The sequence below is a fragment of the Rhinolophus ferrumequinum genome, chromosome 24 (genome assembly GCF_004115265.2).
Source record: "Rhinolophus ferrumequinum isolate MPI-CBG mRhiFer1 chromosome 24, mRhiFer1_v1.p, whole genome shotgun sequence".
In the NCBI taxonomy this organism is placed as follows: domain Eukaryota; kingdom Metazoa; phylum Chordata; class Mammalia; order Chiroptera; family Rhinolophidae; genus Rhinolophus; species Rhinolophus ferrumequinum.
Genome location: NC_046307.1, coordinates 44,303,642 through 44,318,952, shown reverse-complemented (window position 1 = coordinate 44,318,952; position 15,311 = coordinate 44,303,642). Strand labels below are relative to the sequence as shown.

At 57.4% G+C, this 15,311-nt stretch overlaps 1 protein-coding gene across 2 annotated transcripts; it reads right to left on the bottom strand.

Moving 5' to 3' along the window:
* Positions 1–8,005: 8,005 nt before the first annotated feature.
* LOC117016807 (cytochrome c oxidase assembly protein COX19) lies at positions 8,006–13,021 on the bottom strand. 2 transcript variants are annotated; one of them, XR_004421968.1, is made up of 4 exons: positions 12,554–13,021; positions 11,810–11,921; positions 11,282–11,584; positions 8,006–8,316 (listed from the first exon to the last, which is right to left on the bottom strand). XR_004421968.1 is itself a non-coding variant. In XM_033096517.1 (3 exons), exons 1-3 carry the CDS (start codon positions 12,633–12,635, stop codon positions 8,232–8,234), a joined length of 279 nt encoding a protein of 92 aa, XP_032952408.1. In that variant the 5' UTR covers positions 12,636–12,972; the 3' UTR covers positions 8,006–8,231. The 2 variants fall into 2 exon arrangements, 1 of the variants encoding a protein (XP_032952408.1); XM_033096517.1 differs by lacking the exon at positions 11,282–11,584 and having other exon boundaries at positions 12,554–12,972.
* Positions 13,022–15,311: the final 2,290 nt, after the last annotated feature.

The following is a 15,311-nucleotide window of genomic DNA, read 5'->3' as shown; positions in this document are numbered from 1 at the left end:
CCTCAAGCAGCAGGTGACAAGCAGGTCAGCACGAGGCCATGCAGATTGAGAGACACCAGGAGCCACCCCCTCACAGACACTGGACTCACACACAGAAAGTAAGTGGGACTCAGTGGGGCCTCAGAAGCGCACACAAGCGGGGGGTGGACACCCGTCCGGCAGCCCCTCCAGTGGTCAAGGCACAGCTCCAGTCCTGCGTACGGAGCTGGAGAGTTGGAAACAGGTGTGGGTCACACACTTGTACCCCCAGCTTCGCAGCAGCACGTCACATCAGCGAGTGATGGTCAAACACTGCGAGGCCCATCCGTCCACACCACGGATGGACAGGACTCGGCCATACAGCCTGCTCCACGAGGCGCCCATCCCAGAACACACGGCTTGTGGGTCTGCCTCTGGGCGTCCTGTTTAGTCTTCAGACCTGAGAAGTGCTTTCCATTGTCTGCTCGAGAGCCGAGCAGCTACTTGCTTCCCCACGCCTGTGCTCGGGCCTGCCATGACGTCACAGGCCCTCCGGCAGGAAGGGGATCTGATCCCACCCGGCAGCAGCCCCCCTATGCTGTGCAGATGGGAGACACAGGCTGGGAAGCACTGACCAGGTCACACGTCTCCTGAGGTCGTGTCCAGGGTCAGACCGGCCTGAGGCCAGAGACCAACACAAAGGGCCCCTCACACCGCAGATGGAGGGGCCCCTCAGGCGTACAGCGGGGGGCTGCACCCACGGCCACACGCCCACCCAGCAGACGGGGCTCAGACAGGTGCCATAGGACACGCAGGAGACAGAGTCTGCATTTCCCAGAGGGGGGTCCCTTTGGGCACCCCAGCCCATCCGTCCACCTGTCACCTAGTCCCTCCTACCTGAGCTTCAACAGACGGACATCCTTCTCACCTCCCACCGACGTGACACGTGGGATCCATGTTCTCACCTTGAACCTGGTGGGGCTTTTGATGGCTCCAACCACTGGAGGGTGGCTGCAAGGTGCCACAGGACTTCTGGGTCTGGGTCATGACAGCAAGCAGTCTCTGTCTCTGTCTCTCACCCACTGTCTGAGAGTCTCTGTCTCAGAGTCTCTGTCTCTGTCCCCACTCGCTGTCTCTGTCTCCGTCTCTGTGTGGCCACCCCACTGCAGAGCCCCGGTGGAGAGAGCCCCAGGCCCATGCCGGCTGTCAGCCCCCGCTGCTGGTGTCCTCCCAGCATGGCTCCCCAGCCTCAGCCATCTCCTGGTGAGAACCGGCCTGAGCGGTTCTCACAGCCCGAGAATGGTCACCACAAAACAGCCTTGTTTAAGCTTAGTTTGGGGTGGCTTGCAACCCAGTGAGGCTGACTGGCCCTGCCCCAGCACCCCCAGACCTCCCAGCCCCTCTCGTCTCCAGCACCAGCTCCGAGGGACCCCAGTTCTATTTTAATCCCTTGTAGCCTCTGCCCCGCACTCAGTCTGCAGCTGTGGTCAGTGACCACCAGGCCACAGCGCCACCTGCTCCGTGCTACCTTGCCGTGAACAGGGGTGTTGATGAGCCTCAGCTGGGGCTCCCTCACTCACCGAGCCCCCACACCCCCAGCTGGTCGCTAGTCAGGAACACCTGGGGTCTTAGGCACACTCAGCTCGGGTCCCACTTTCAGCTCCCTCCCCTCCAGAGACCCTCCTCCGGCACCGCAGTGCCCCCACCATCCAGCAGGGGCCGCCACGCCACCACATTCTGTCCCTGAGGTGCCACTGACCCCTTCAGTCAAGGGACAGAAAGCGGGTTCCCAGAGTGGTTGGCCCGCCCCTCCCCCATTGCTAGGTTGTTGTGATTCCGTGTTGTAATTCCCTAGACCACAGAACAACCCCACCCCCCAGTGGTCCCCAGCCCAGCATCCTCAGAAGGGTCTCTCTGCACCTGGGACAAGGGCTGCTCGTCCCACCCTGGGAGAGCCTGAGGTCAGGTGGGACTCAGGAACACGGGCTCTCCTGCCCCCTCCCTGCAGCCCCTCTCTCCCCGGCGTCCGTCCATCAGGAGGGGAGGGGAGCAAATGCAGGCACGACAGGGCACACGAACCCTTGGGCCAGTGAACTGTCTGGGTGGGTAGCTGCAGGAGGGGAGCAGGGCCCCAGAGAAGCAGCCACCTGGCACACCCTCTCTGCCACTGGACGGCTCCCCAAGGCCAACCCCCAGCCTGTGCCAGGGACTGGAAGCCCCTGGGAACAATCCTGGAGGGGCTGTTGCAGGCTGACCGGCTGCTGTGGGACGTGGCCGGGTCAGTGAGGTCAGACCATACACCAGCGGGCTCCAGTCCCTCTGCTGGGAGCAGACAAGCCCACTCCAACCTGTCCAGACGTCCATCTCAGGGCTGCTGCCCTGCGGACGGGCCACCACTGCGCCCAGAGCCCTGCCTGACAGCTGGCCTGGCGGGCAGCGCTCCTGACCCAGGACCCCTGCTGTTACCTCAGAGCCACTGCTGCCCCTCCACCCTGCGGGGAGTCCAGAAGGGAGGGCGGGGTGGGGGGACTAGGCCTGACTGGCATGATGCAGGCCTGGGGGGAGCACATGGAGGCGGGAAGGGTGGGGTCCGGGCCTCTGGTGTCGCCTGCCTCCTGCGCTCCTGCAGAGCAAGGTGGCACAGGGGCCGTGAGAGGGGCCCTCTGGGGATCACCAGGGAAGCGCTCTGGGCCTGGACAGGTGTGTTGGCCTCTCACGCCTCCTTGCCTGTTCCACTAGGTGGCAACCACGTGCCCCCCAGCCTGTCGCCACAGGGCACCGTGGAAAATGGAAAACAGTGGGAGGCTCAGGCTGTGATGCTCTGTCCCTCTCCCACCTGAGCTCACTTCCGCCTGGTGGCTCCAGGCAGGGTCTGCTGCTGTGGGCTGTGGGCCAGGCCTCCCCAGGTGCTGACCTGTCCAGTCCCAGCCCAGTGGCGCTTGCTGCTCTGGGTGAGAAGCTCTCAGGACTTGGTGGCTGGCAGACGTGGGCAAGAGCCATTGCACATCTGCTCCTAAGCACTCCGGCCACACAAGTCCAGCGTCAGGAGGGACGTCGAGCATTCGTGGTCAAGCTCACACGTGGTCCCACTCCAGAGCAACCTAAAGCAGCCCAATATCTGCGGGGGCAGATGGTGCCACGACTCCACCTTCCCAAGCACCCCCAAACCCTACATGATGGCGCCACCCCGCCGAGCGTACTACCTAATGAGTAAGCTGGTAGGGAGCGTGAGGCCTCCTGCACGAGCCCAGACTGACTGGCACCTGGATAGGCGGGTGGACCCTTCTCCTGGGGAGGTGCCCCTAGCTTTGCCACACGCAGCGGCACGCAGCTGTGGAGTTGGGTTCCCCTCCTCCAGAGACTGGAGACTCATGGTGTTGCTTATAGTGTAACGACCAAGTCACATGCCCGCTGGCCAAACAGGAAGCTCTTGGACGGCTCCTGCAATAATCAAATCCCTGCTTTGTCATCCACACATATCTAATGTCACTGAAAGACTGACTCCAGGCAGCAGGTGGGTGGAATGACAGACACCACAGACAGCTCTTTCCCAGCAAGACCAGTATTAGAGGAGGTCACTGAGGGCTGGCTCCACGACCGGGCGCATGCGGTCAGCATCCTTTGGGAACAAGAGCTGACTGCACAGCCCCGCTCTCCAGGAGCCCGGGGCCAGCCCTGCACTCTGCAGAAACCAGCAAGGGCCACACTGCATTCCAACACGTAAGCAGCGTGGTTTTACCAGGGAAAATAAACTGGGTCGTATGCAAGGACAACAAAATTGTAACCACACGCACGTACTTTATAGATGATGTAAAATTACATGGGAACACAATAAGCTTCTTTAAACTAATGATTTTATTGTTTCTATAAAAACAAGACACGCTTGTTACAAAATAGGTGAGGTGAGCCCCATGTCAGCCACGCTGCCCGGGCAACAGGTGCCAGGGACAGACTGCAGACGCGTCTCCTGTCGACAGCAATGCAGACCTGGCCGGGCAGGCAGACACTCCACAACGGGGCCGTTCAAGCGCAGTGGCTGGTTCTGACCTGAGCCTGGTTACTGGAAGCGCAGACCCACCCTCTGTCATTTGCCAAAGGTTTCAGGGGAACATGGATTTACACTCAGCCCTGAGGGGGCACTGTCCACGCACGTCCAGGTTGCTGCGAGAATCAGGACAAACCCCACAGCTGCCCCAGAGGCACAGACGCGCGATGAGCGGCTCAGAAACGCTTCCTGGTCGTGGCCAGCGGCCTTCAGTCTGGGGCCGTGTGCCGGGCACGGGAACGAATGGCTTTGTCCGCGCAGCCTGAGTCTGCCTGGGTGGCAAGGGCATCACGGTGCCCTTACAGGAGACCAGAGTCAGAGAAATGAACACAGGGCACAGCCCAGGGAGGAGGGAGGAGGACACAGGGAAGGAATGAGGGCGCCTCTGGAAGCTGAAAACGGCAGGAAACTTCTCCCAGAGCCTCTGGTGCATTTCAGCCTCCACACTCGACTAAGTAATGAACTTGCGTGAAGCCACCGAATTTACAGTGACTGGTTAGAGCTGCGACAGGAAGCTCGTACAGAACGCTTCAGGAGGGAGATCTGGCTTGCTTCTGAAGGCTGGAACATCGCTGGCAGTGGCAGATGCAGCCCTGCACCCCAGCTCCCCAAAGAGACTTGTGTGGAGGAGGCCAGGGGCGGGAGCGTGCCAGGCCACAGAGGACCCAGGTCTGAGCAGGGCTGCTTGCCCTCCAACCTCCCTGCCTTGGGAGAGCACTTGGAAAATGTCCTGGAAACTGTCTTTCGGCACCTTTTAATAACGCTGTTGGCGTATCCCAATGAGTGTACATGAGAAAGAAAACATGTTCTTTACAGAACAAGTGATGGACCACCAAAAGCATCTGGTGCCTGCTTTGGCAGCGGCTGGCAGGACGTCTAGCTCCTGGGCGTCAGAAGCAGCTCGGGAAGCCGCTGCTTCTTTGTGAGGAGGTCAGTACCCACCCCCCCACCCCCAGCCACCCTGCTATTCTGACTTCTCTTCCTGTCCTCCCCGATCATTTACGCCTGCATTGCCCTACCTGAAATTCACTGAATGTATGCGAAAATGAGAACTTACTCCATTGTGTATAGAAAGTTCAACTACAAAGGATTTGATACAAAATGTGTTAACTTTTCAATCATTTCAGAATTCCAAAAAGTTGTAAAAGGACAGAGCTCGTGTGCCACTTCTCCAAATAACATCTCACATGATCACAGAACAAGCATCCAAGAGCCCAGGACCAGCCCGCAGAGCTGGGGTCCCGCCCAGTGCCCAGGGCTCCTTCCTTCCCGCAGCCTCCCTTCTGGGACAGCCCCTCCCTCTGTGTCTCTCAGGCCGCGACCATCTGGGCAGCGCCAGTCCTCATCTGTAGGTCCCTCAGCAGACTGAGGTTATGCATTCTTGGCAAGAAAACCACAGAAGTGAGGCAGTGCCCTCCTTGGGGCTCCAGGTGGGGACACGAGCTGTGGGGAGGCCTCCCTCCTGTGTGACCAGCTGGTTCCGGTGACCTCACTGCACGTCTCCTGTCCCCTTGTAATCACTGGGCGCGGGTCCTCAGGGCCAGGCAGGACCCCATCCACCTCACACGCCGCCCACTAACCCCACGTTCCTGGCCCCAACTGTTTGCCAACAGCAGCTCTTCCCCTCAGGAGCTTGATCATTCAGCAATTCGCATCAGAGCAGCCTCCTTGGGTAGTAATTTATTCCGAGGGCGATAACCTTTTACCTTCTTCTGTCTCTTCCGTCCCGGCTCAGTGTCCCAGGCTGGGCCACTGGGACCGTGCCCCGACGTGGTTGCCTGGTTCTCAACAAGCCCGAGTTCTTCAGCAATTCCTTGCTTCAGACACGAGATGGTCCAGGCGCCCCTTCGACTATCCCAGCCTTGGACCTGGAGTCTGACGTTTCAAGGAGCCCTGTCCTTTTGCTGGAGACGGCGTGGGAACGCAAGATCTGGGCGCTGGGTGTGCACCTTGCCACTGGGTCTCGCTGCTTCCAGGCCCCCGTGCTGAGCTGGAAACAGCTGTATGGAGACGCACATGCATGCACGTCTATTCCTGTGTCAGCAAACCAGGCCGACGCACCCAGCTCTTACCCACAGCATAGCACTGGCTTTGTCAGTCTGAGCAGACAGCTCCAGACTGTCGTCCACGTGAAAAACAAACTTACTAACTAGGGCACAAAATCTTGTCTTTTTGTCTCTAGCTTTGGACAAAATCCTGCTTCCAAAGTCACTCAACTGCTGTCTCCCTTGCCCCGCCCAGTGTGGTCCAAGTTCGCATTTGTAACACGGTGCTGGTGTTCCATTTTGGGTCCCCACTCCCTGGCTGATTTTTCGAGCACGTCGGACAGGAATGTGGAACTAAACTACATGTCAGTGATTCTTCTCACCAGTTTCTGGTTTGTCCTTGAGTTTGTATTTTGTACAAACACACAGATTATTTCTAGAGTTCCTTCTCTTTCTTTTTAACATACTACAGATACGCTTTTGGACTCTGCTCTTTTCATTTAGCAGCATGTTCGTGGTTCGAGGTCACTCCATGTCAGCTGAGAGATGCCCCCATGTCCCCCATTCCTTTCTGCACTGCACATGCCCTGCTGTGTGGACGAATCAGTTTACTCAAGCACTCGGATGGATGGGCACTTGGGTCTCTTCATGGTTTCTAACCACAAACAATGCTGCAATAAATAACTGTGTGTACGTAATTTTGTGCTGTTGGAAAGTACAAAACAGTTGATGGCTTAGTTTGGTTTGGTGATAAAAACTAAGGTTTTTCATAAACTAGACAATATGCAAAACATGTGCAGCATACCATCAAAGGCCTCTGAGAGAGACCAAACAATGAAGTGAGCTGCAGACAGGAGCAGTTGGTGCCACACCATCCACGTGGCGATTGGTGCCGAGAGGGCACCGTGGGAATAGTCAGCGTGGGAGGGACTTGATTCAAGGAGGGTCTCACCGAGAGACGTCCATCACTGCAGGACTGAAAACGGCGTTAACGCAGAGAACTGGACACGGGGGAGGGACGCCATACCACCCATGGCCAAGGAGTGGAGGCCAGTGATTTCCTGGAGTCCGGGCCGGCCTGGGTCAAAGTCGGCTGTCCCCACCTGTGAGAGCCTGGAGACGCAACCACAGGCAGCGCTGCTGTCCGAGAGGGACACGCCCCAGATTCTCCCATCACCATCTTCCACTGGCCACACTGGGACAAAAGCCAGCTGACCAGAAGGCAGGGAAGGCAGGCTGTGCCAGGGAGGGGCGACAGGTCCGAGGGCAGGAGGCCCAGTCCTACACACACTGTGTTCTGTTCGTGGTTCTAAACCCTGGTCACAAAACCTCCCAGAAATCCTGGCTCAGGATTCAGACACCTCTTTGCTTTAAATGCCCCACAGGCAATTCTGGTACCAGCTGGGCTGCTGTGGTACCGCAACTCTAACACGTGCCAAGTGGACCCAGGAGCAAGTGCTGGTAGTGCCTAAGTGTGGATGTTCTTGGGGAAAAAACTGCAAAGCACTGTGCAAGTCCAACTACAAGTGAACTGGCATTCTGTTCTTCAGAGTTACAGCAAATGAGTTGTTGAAATTAAACATCTAGTTTTATAAATAGTCTGATACAAATCAGAAAACGACCCTGGGATTATAAAGATACGTGGTGTTCAGGCATTACCAGAAAAAGACTGAGAAGTCAAACACGTCAAAAGTCAGACCATTTCTGACTTCCTAGTTTGTCTTCTATTTTGTTTAAAAAAAAAAGGAAGAAAACCCTTTTGCTAGGGAATAGTTTTCTGACATCTGTCTATATTGTTATATAAACAGGCTGAAATTCATAAACATTTAGCAGGCGCTACTGAAAATCTGTGCAGAAGACGATAATCTAAAGCCGCCACTTCCCAGGAGACCCGAGCTGTCCACTCGCTCACGCGCCCGTCCCCAGCACCCTCCCCTCCTGTCCGTCATGCGCCTCCGGGGGCTGCACCACACACAAGGATTTAAAGATAAAACTTAACAGCCTGGGGGGGACATGAGACTCTAAAACGAAGGATAATTTTTCACACTAATGTGGAAATTTCCGAGCCTGAGCCCCACCCCCCAAGGAGGTGTGTCTCTTCTGATTTCACAGACACTTCCAGGGAACTCTGGGCGCCCCTCTGTCAGTCACTGCAGCTCGTAAGGAAACCGTCAGGGTGACAAGGTCAGCGCCACCGCTCTGTCCCAGACGATCCCTGACACAGCCCAGCAGTCTTCTTCCCATCAAAATTTAGTTTTTGTCTCTGATTTTCCATCTATCAAATCTCCAAATCCCAGTTTTTCCAGTGGTTCTTGTGCCATCAGCTGCCTAAAAGAAAAATGAACAGTTGTCAAGGTGGACGGGGGAGAGAATGGGGAGACTGTCCACCCAGGGCCACACCAGACTGTTCCCGCGCTACCAGTCCCCTCGAGTGATACCGAGCAGGGCGTCAGACCGGGGCCCCTCTGCCAGCCTCCCCTGCGTCCACTCAGGTCCGAGCACAAAGTCCAAGAGGCCCACACGGCAACGTGCCGAGCTCCCAGAGCCTCCCCTCCTGCCCCCATCGCGCACACTCCTGGGGCAGAGCTTGGGTAGTGGTTCTGTTTGATGGGTGGGGGTGGATGACACCAGCTTTCTGAGGCCTTCCCGCTCACCTCCCGGACGTGCTGGGTGGGAGGAGAAGACAGGAACCGCCAGCCCCGTGCCAGGCACGTGGGCGCTCTGCCACACACTGGCCACCGTCAGGACATCCCAGCTCCCACCACTGAGCACGTGTGCCCGACGGAGGCAGCATGCGAGGACGCTCAGACCCAGGCCCCCCACACCCTGACCCCTGCACACTGGAAACCTAGGAATGCAGTGAGACACCAACCAGCACACTTCTGAGGCGCTGTGGGCCCTGGGCCAGCCAGCCACGCTTCCGCAGACACACAGAACAGCTCCGGGAAACGGCCTGTGGTCCCGAGTTCCCACAGGCCATCCCCTTCTGGAAAACTAAACAGCCAGGATGTCTGGGCGGTGCTTTCAAAGACTTCACCGGTGGAGGTAACGGGGGAGATGACAGAAACGAGACCTGCTGGCCATGACTGATGCTGGGGACCTGAGCCTTGGTTGTGCTCAGCAGAACAATGACCCCCGATGACAGCCTCACCCCTGGAGCCTGTCACCTCACCAGGCAGAGGGGAGGCAAGGCTGCAGATGGAAACAAGCTGGTTCTGAGAAGATGCAGGCGCACCCTTAAAACCTCTGCTAGCTTCGGTCAGACAGGACCGTCAGGAGGTCGGCTCTGAAAATGGGGGCCGAGGTCAGGAGCCGGGGATGTGGGGCCTCGGAAAAGGCTGGAAAAGGCCCGAAACGGGGAGTGTGCTGCAGCCTCCAGAAGGCCCAGCCCTCCAGAGCCCGTGGCCTTAGCACGGGTGTCGGACTCCACCCTGCAGAACGTGGGGGGACACACGTGGGCTGTTGCTGCCGCCTGTGTGAGGGGAGCTCCTTCGCAGGCCCAGGGAGGAGACGGATGGGGCTGTAGCAGGACCAGCCCTCCCGCTGAGCAGCACAAAGAAGGAACAACGAGGAAAAAACTACAAGCCAAGTAAGACGTGCTTCAAGATACCCTCTTTCTACAAATCTGCAAATCTGTAAAGTCCAGCTCCCTGGCAAAGTCACCAAAAACGGTGAATATGACATTTAGCAAGCTCTTCACCCACCGGGACGGCTTCAATGCCCGCCTTTAGCATAAGGAACAGACCCAGAAAATGATCCATTTCCTGTTTCCTAAGGCCTGAGCCATTCAGATCACCCTGGAATCTTCACGGAAAGCAAAATTCCTCCCAACTGTTCATTACACTGCCATGGTTCTAGAAGCATGGAATCCATGGTCCCGGGTGACTGTTCACACACCCAATATTCTTTAGGGCCACAGCAGTAACAGCGTTTACTGGCCTCAGCCTGAATCCCGCTGACGGATTCCCCAGGAGCAGCCCCCTTCGCGTCCCCCGCCCCCGCCCCGCCTCGTCCCCCATGCACTCGCTGTTGTCCTTGCGATACTATATTCTCAATTTGAGCAGTTTTTCTGTTAGACAACGCGATTCACATCTGAAACAGCTTTCACATCAGGCTAAAACGGCCCAAGTCCTCATGGGGCAACTCTGAAATCTCTATCGTGGTCTAGTTTTTAAAAAAGCTGCATATGGAAGTCAGTAGGAATAAGATATGCCTGCTATTTCAGCACACGAGAAAACAGAAAGGAAAATGTTTAAAAGGGGAAGCAAATGTGCAAAATCTTGACAGTGAGCCTGGGTGATGGTTACAGAGGTCCAGCCGACCCTCTACCTTTGCGTGTCTGTGGATTTCTATTAAAAAACAAACCAAAAGTCTACGGCCAACGTTTAAGTGACCAGGTGAGAAACACCACTCCGCCCCGTCCATTCATGCGAACGTCGCCTGAGCACGCGGTGAAGCCACCTGAGGTCACGGAACCCGCAGCGGCCAGCTGTGTCCCTGCCCCGTGCTCAGCAGGCCTTGGGGAGGCCAGTCTCCAGAAGCTGTGCTGACAAGGTACCAGCACATGAGACCCGGGCCGCTGCTCCCAGGCCAACGGAGAGAAAACACGGCCCTCTTGCAGGTCTTTTGACAGGACAGCCAGGAGCCTCTGGGGGCCCAGAGCAGCCAAACCCTCCGCCGCTACCCCAGCACGACGGCTGGCCCACGGATGATGAGCCTGAGCTGAGCTTCAGGGGCACGTGACCAGCTCACACACTCACACACTGGCAGCAACAATGTCAAACTCTGTCTCCAAAGCGTGGCAGCACCAAGCAGAAATTCATTTAGTTCCAGTTTTTAAAGATGTATTAATTTACAAGACAGTAATTTAAACATGTGGATCCCAGCAATGTGCTATTTAAAGACGCCAAGAAGCAGGTTCAGGGTGGCCCTTGGTCAAATGCAATCCCTGGTGAGCCCGGACAACCCTGAAGGTGGGAAAAGGCCTCACAGGAGGGCCACGCTGCCACGGCCCATGCCCCTGCAAGTCCCAAAGGTCCACACACGCCCCGAACACACCTGTGGGCCTGCACAGAACAACAGATTCTGCCTTGAGGGAAATGTCTCTGTGGGGTTTGTTATGGGAGAATGGAAATGGGGCTCAAAGTGGATTGCTTTGTGTCGGCTTGTCTTCACACAAGCTGTCTGAACAATGGCCAACGAGGGGCTCAAAAGGCAGAAACAGCAGTGCCCACCGGCCCGTGTAATTATACGTCCCACGCTTTTCCCCACTGTGGATTAGAACAGCTCGTACTTTAACTCTCGATGGACCACAGGCACCTGTTTTGTTTTGTTTAAAAGTGAGCTCTGGTGAATTCTCATTAAGACAGAAGAACCATTTATCTTTCATCGTTTCTTACACATCCCGTTGTCTTTCCTGTCACATTGCACAGATCTCTGAGTCGGGGTGGAACCAAACGAGAGCACACATTCTCACGGTCTGAGAAGGTGAAAGGCACTGACTGCGGGCCCACAACCTTCACATGTCAGCTCAGTCAGGTTTCTCTGATGCACGATCCTGGAGCCTTCCTGACAGGTCAGGAGCAGTCCTTTCCATCTGGGAAAGGAAGTGCTCTGAGGAAGGCCATCGCTCCAGGAGAGGCTCCCACGACAGCTCCACTCTCAGCACCATTCACCTGATAAGCCTGGGTCCACAGGCAGCAGCGCTGCAGGCGGAACCACGCGGACCCGGGCCTGCCTGAGGCCGCAGCCATGGCCGCTGGGGAAGGAGGGGAGACGTGGGGCGCTGGGGGTCACCGTGGGGTTGTCAGCGCGTACTTGCCTCTCCATCCTGCATTCTAAATATTCTTTTGATTCGTTTCTGCACAAAGCATTTTCAGAATTATTTTCACGGAGACACTTCATGAATTTCTCCTTAAAGCTTTTACATTCACCTAGAACGAAAAAGAAAACAGCATTTTCTTTTGAAAGTGAAAACGTGGCGCGCTCACACCGCGGCTTCGGCGGCAGCACGACCTTCCCTTCCGAAGCCTGTTTCCTTCCGGGCGGCCGGGCGGCGGTGGGGGAGCGCGCGGCCGGGGCCCGGGGCCCGGGGCGGGCCGCCCGGCGGACCCCCGCGCTGCACGACCGGGCCGAGGCACAACCACCTGGGGCTCACGGGCCCGGCAGAAACACACTGGTCCCCAATAGTCCCCAATAGTCCCCAATAATAATAAAAAAACTCCTCGCCTTTCCAAATTTCAACTACTTAAAAAAACCAACTTGTCGCGTTCAGAAACACGCCGAGAGCCACCCGGAAAACAAGCCCACGTTGTGGTGAACGCAGCGACCTGCGAACACCTGCGAACACGCGGCGGGGACGCAGGCGCCCCACCCGCGGAGGTGAGGGCGGCCCCCGCGGGCCGCCGGCTCCGCCCCCGCAGAGTCCGCGCCGCCCGAGCCGCACACACAGGAGCCACGTCCTGCGGGCACCTCCCGCGGCGCCGCAGCCCGGCCCGCCCCGCCCTCCGGCCGAGCCGCGCGCGGCCTCCACGGGCGCCCACGGCCCGCGCCCCGCACCGCTCACCGAAGTGGTCCAGCGGGAAGCTGCCCTTGTCCGGGGGCCTCGGCTGGAAGCTCTTGGAACCGAAGTTCATCGCCGTGGACATGACGACGGTGCGAAGCCCCCAGCACGACGCGCGCCGTACGTAGGCCGGCCGGGCGAGCGCCGAGCACGTCGAACGCCGAGGGTTTCCGGGGCCTAAGGCCCCGCCCCCTGCCCGGATCCCGCCCCTCGCAGCGCAGGCCCCGCCCAGCCGCGTGGGGTTCCCCCTTGCTCTGAGGGTGCCTCTCCAGACTCAGCCCCTCTGATCCTCACAGCAACCAGTGGCGGAGACCTACTGGTCATCCGGTTATAAAGAGGAAACGGAAACTCAGAGAGGTTCAGCAACTCGCCCAAGGGCACACAGCTTCAGTCCACAACAAGCCCCAAAGCAGGCAGACTGGCATGTCCTGGCAGGTCACTCAGACATCTGTGTATCGCTCTGCGTCCAGGGTGTCCGCAGGGCTTTTCCCCATGGGTGCTCACCTGGTGAGAAATACAATAAAGACGAGTGTCTATGAGATTCCTGGGGCGGCTCAGAACAACAGAAATGTAATCTCTCACAGTCTGGAGTCCAGAAGTCCTAGACAGAGGAGCTGGCAGGTGTGGTTCTGTCTGCTCTGCGCCCATCCCCTCTTTTCTGGGGCTTTGCAGGCAGTCCTTGGTGCTCCTTCCATCGCAGACACATCACCCCACCTCCGCCTTTATCCTCACCTGGCTTCTCCCTGTGGGTGTGACTGTGTCCAGTCAGTGACCTCACCTTAGCTAATTATACCTGCAATGAGCCTAGTTCCAAAAGGGTCACATTTCTACCTGTAACCGAGTCAAAGTGCATCGTAAACAGTTTAGCCCCAGGCAGTCATTTTTTGTTATGGCAACAATAACAATAGTGAAAGGGCTCAGCAGGATGCCAGCTCTCCCCAGCAGAGATGCTTCCCAGCCCTGCTCCCTGGGCACCCCTACTCCGTGCCTCCAATTTTTATCTGGATGAGTGAGGGGTGGCCGGTCAGGGCCCTCCCAGCACCACCTGCTGCCTGCAAGTCTGCCCTGAGCTCCATCCACGCTCCATCTCAGCCATGTAAGTCACTGAGCACCAGTGCCTACCAGGCCATGCAGATAAGCAGAGCGTCCTCGGCCACAGAGCTGGCCCCTCTGGACAAGCTTTCTCACCCCAGGTCCCTGCTGTGATCACTGCTCCTTCTAAGGTCAGGAGGCGGAGCCAACTCCAAACACTGGGGCTTCCAGAGAAGTGCCTGCCAACAAGTCCCCACAGCCCGGACCCAGAGCCTGCTCCTCTCTTCAAGGCCTGACTCGGACGCCCCCTCCACTCCAGGAGGCTCCCCCTACTCACTGGGTCCCCTGCCCCTCTGCAGTGACCACCACTGGATGTGGTACCCAGTGTTGGCGACCGTCCAGCAGGGGGTCTGTCCGCAGGGCCAGCCCAGTGCTGCTGGAAATCCCTTTGCTGCCTGGGCCTTGGGCTCTGGGCCCACTAACTACAGAAGGGCAACTGCACCTTGTTCTTGTTACAAAATGACCGTTTGCCAAACTTGGGTTATTCATTAATGTGTTTGCAGGGCTGTGAGCAATAGCTCTTATTACTCAGTAAACTGACTTTTCCGACTAGGCAGTAAAAGGGACAGCCCCTCCCCCAAGGTTGCCCACAGCTCTGGCTTAGCAGCCAGAGGGATCACTGACCTGGAGGTGACAGTTTTGACTTATTTGTACCTGACAAATGATTACTGGTTTCTCAGATGTTTAGCTGGGAGAGAGGGGAAGGATTTTTAGCTGCAGGAAAAGTGGGGGAGGAACTAACATTTTTGGAACCCCTCTTGTGCGCTAGGCTATCTCACATGGATCCCCAGGGCTGAGAACAGTGCCTGGCACCCAGGAGGTGTTCAGTCCATATTCCTTGAGAAATGAACCCAGTTAGGTGGCTACGGTTATCCTGTCCCACCGGAGGTCAAGTCTTTGCCTGAGGTTGCACGGCCAGTGTGTGTGTTTTCTACCGGATTCAGTGGGGTAGCAACCGCTGGCTTTGCACATGAACTCACAGTGTGGGCAGGCCTTGGGGGACATGGCCCACCCGGAATCAGCTGGAGACCCCCCTTTGCTCACGAGGCTGGAGCAAATGCAGGAGGAGGGGGCACCCAGAGCCAGGGCCCGGGGGGTGGGGCTCCTCCTGATGGCCTCCGTACGTGGCCACGCCCTGGGGTCAGTGGGAACCAGGAGTGCACTGGAACCTAAGGAGCAGGGATCCAGTTTCTAGGAATTTGTTTCACAGCATCCTTCACAGCTGTGCACAAAACTTTGCAGATATGTTTAGCAGCATGTTGGTGACAGCCCGAGCCAGGCAACGGTCACAGAGGAGCAGGTCCCTGCCTGACGGACAGGCTCACTGTTCTGAGCGTTCATTCACATCTAAAGCACAGAGCTGTGCCCTGTCCACGTGCTGCGTGCTGCGTGGGAATCAAGCTGTAAGGCACAGTGGGGAGGGGCCCTGTCAGACGACGTCTGGGCCTTCTCACAGGTGTGTGTCCATTATCTATCCAGTGGACGAATACTCAACTAACGCCTCCATACACAACAGGGGGCCTGGTGGGCCCCACAAAAGATGGGCCCACCTGGTCTTTGCAGATGTAACTAAGGTAAAGAAGTCCTCACGAGGTTGTCCTGGATGAGGGTGGGCCTACATCCTATGACAAGCGTCCTTACCAGAGACAGAAAAGGAGAGACACACAGA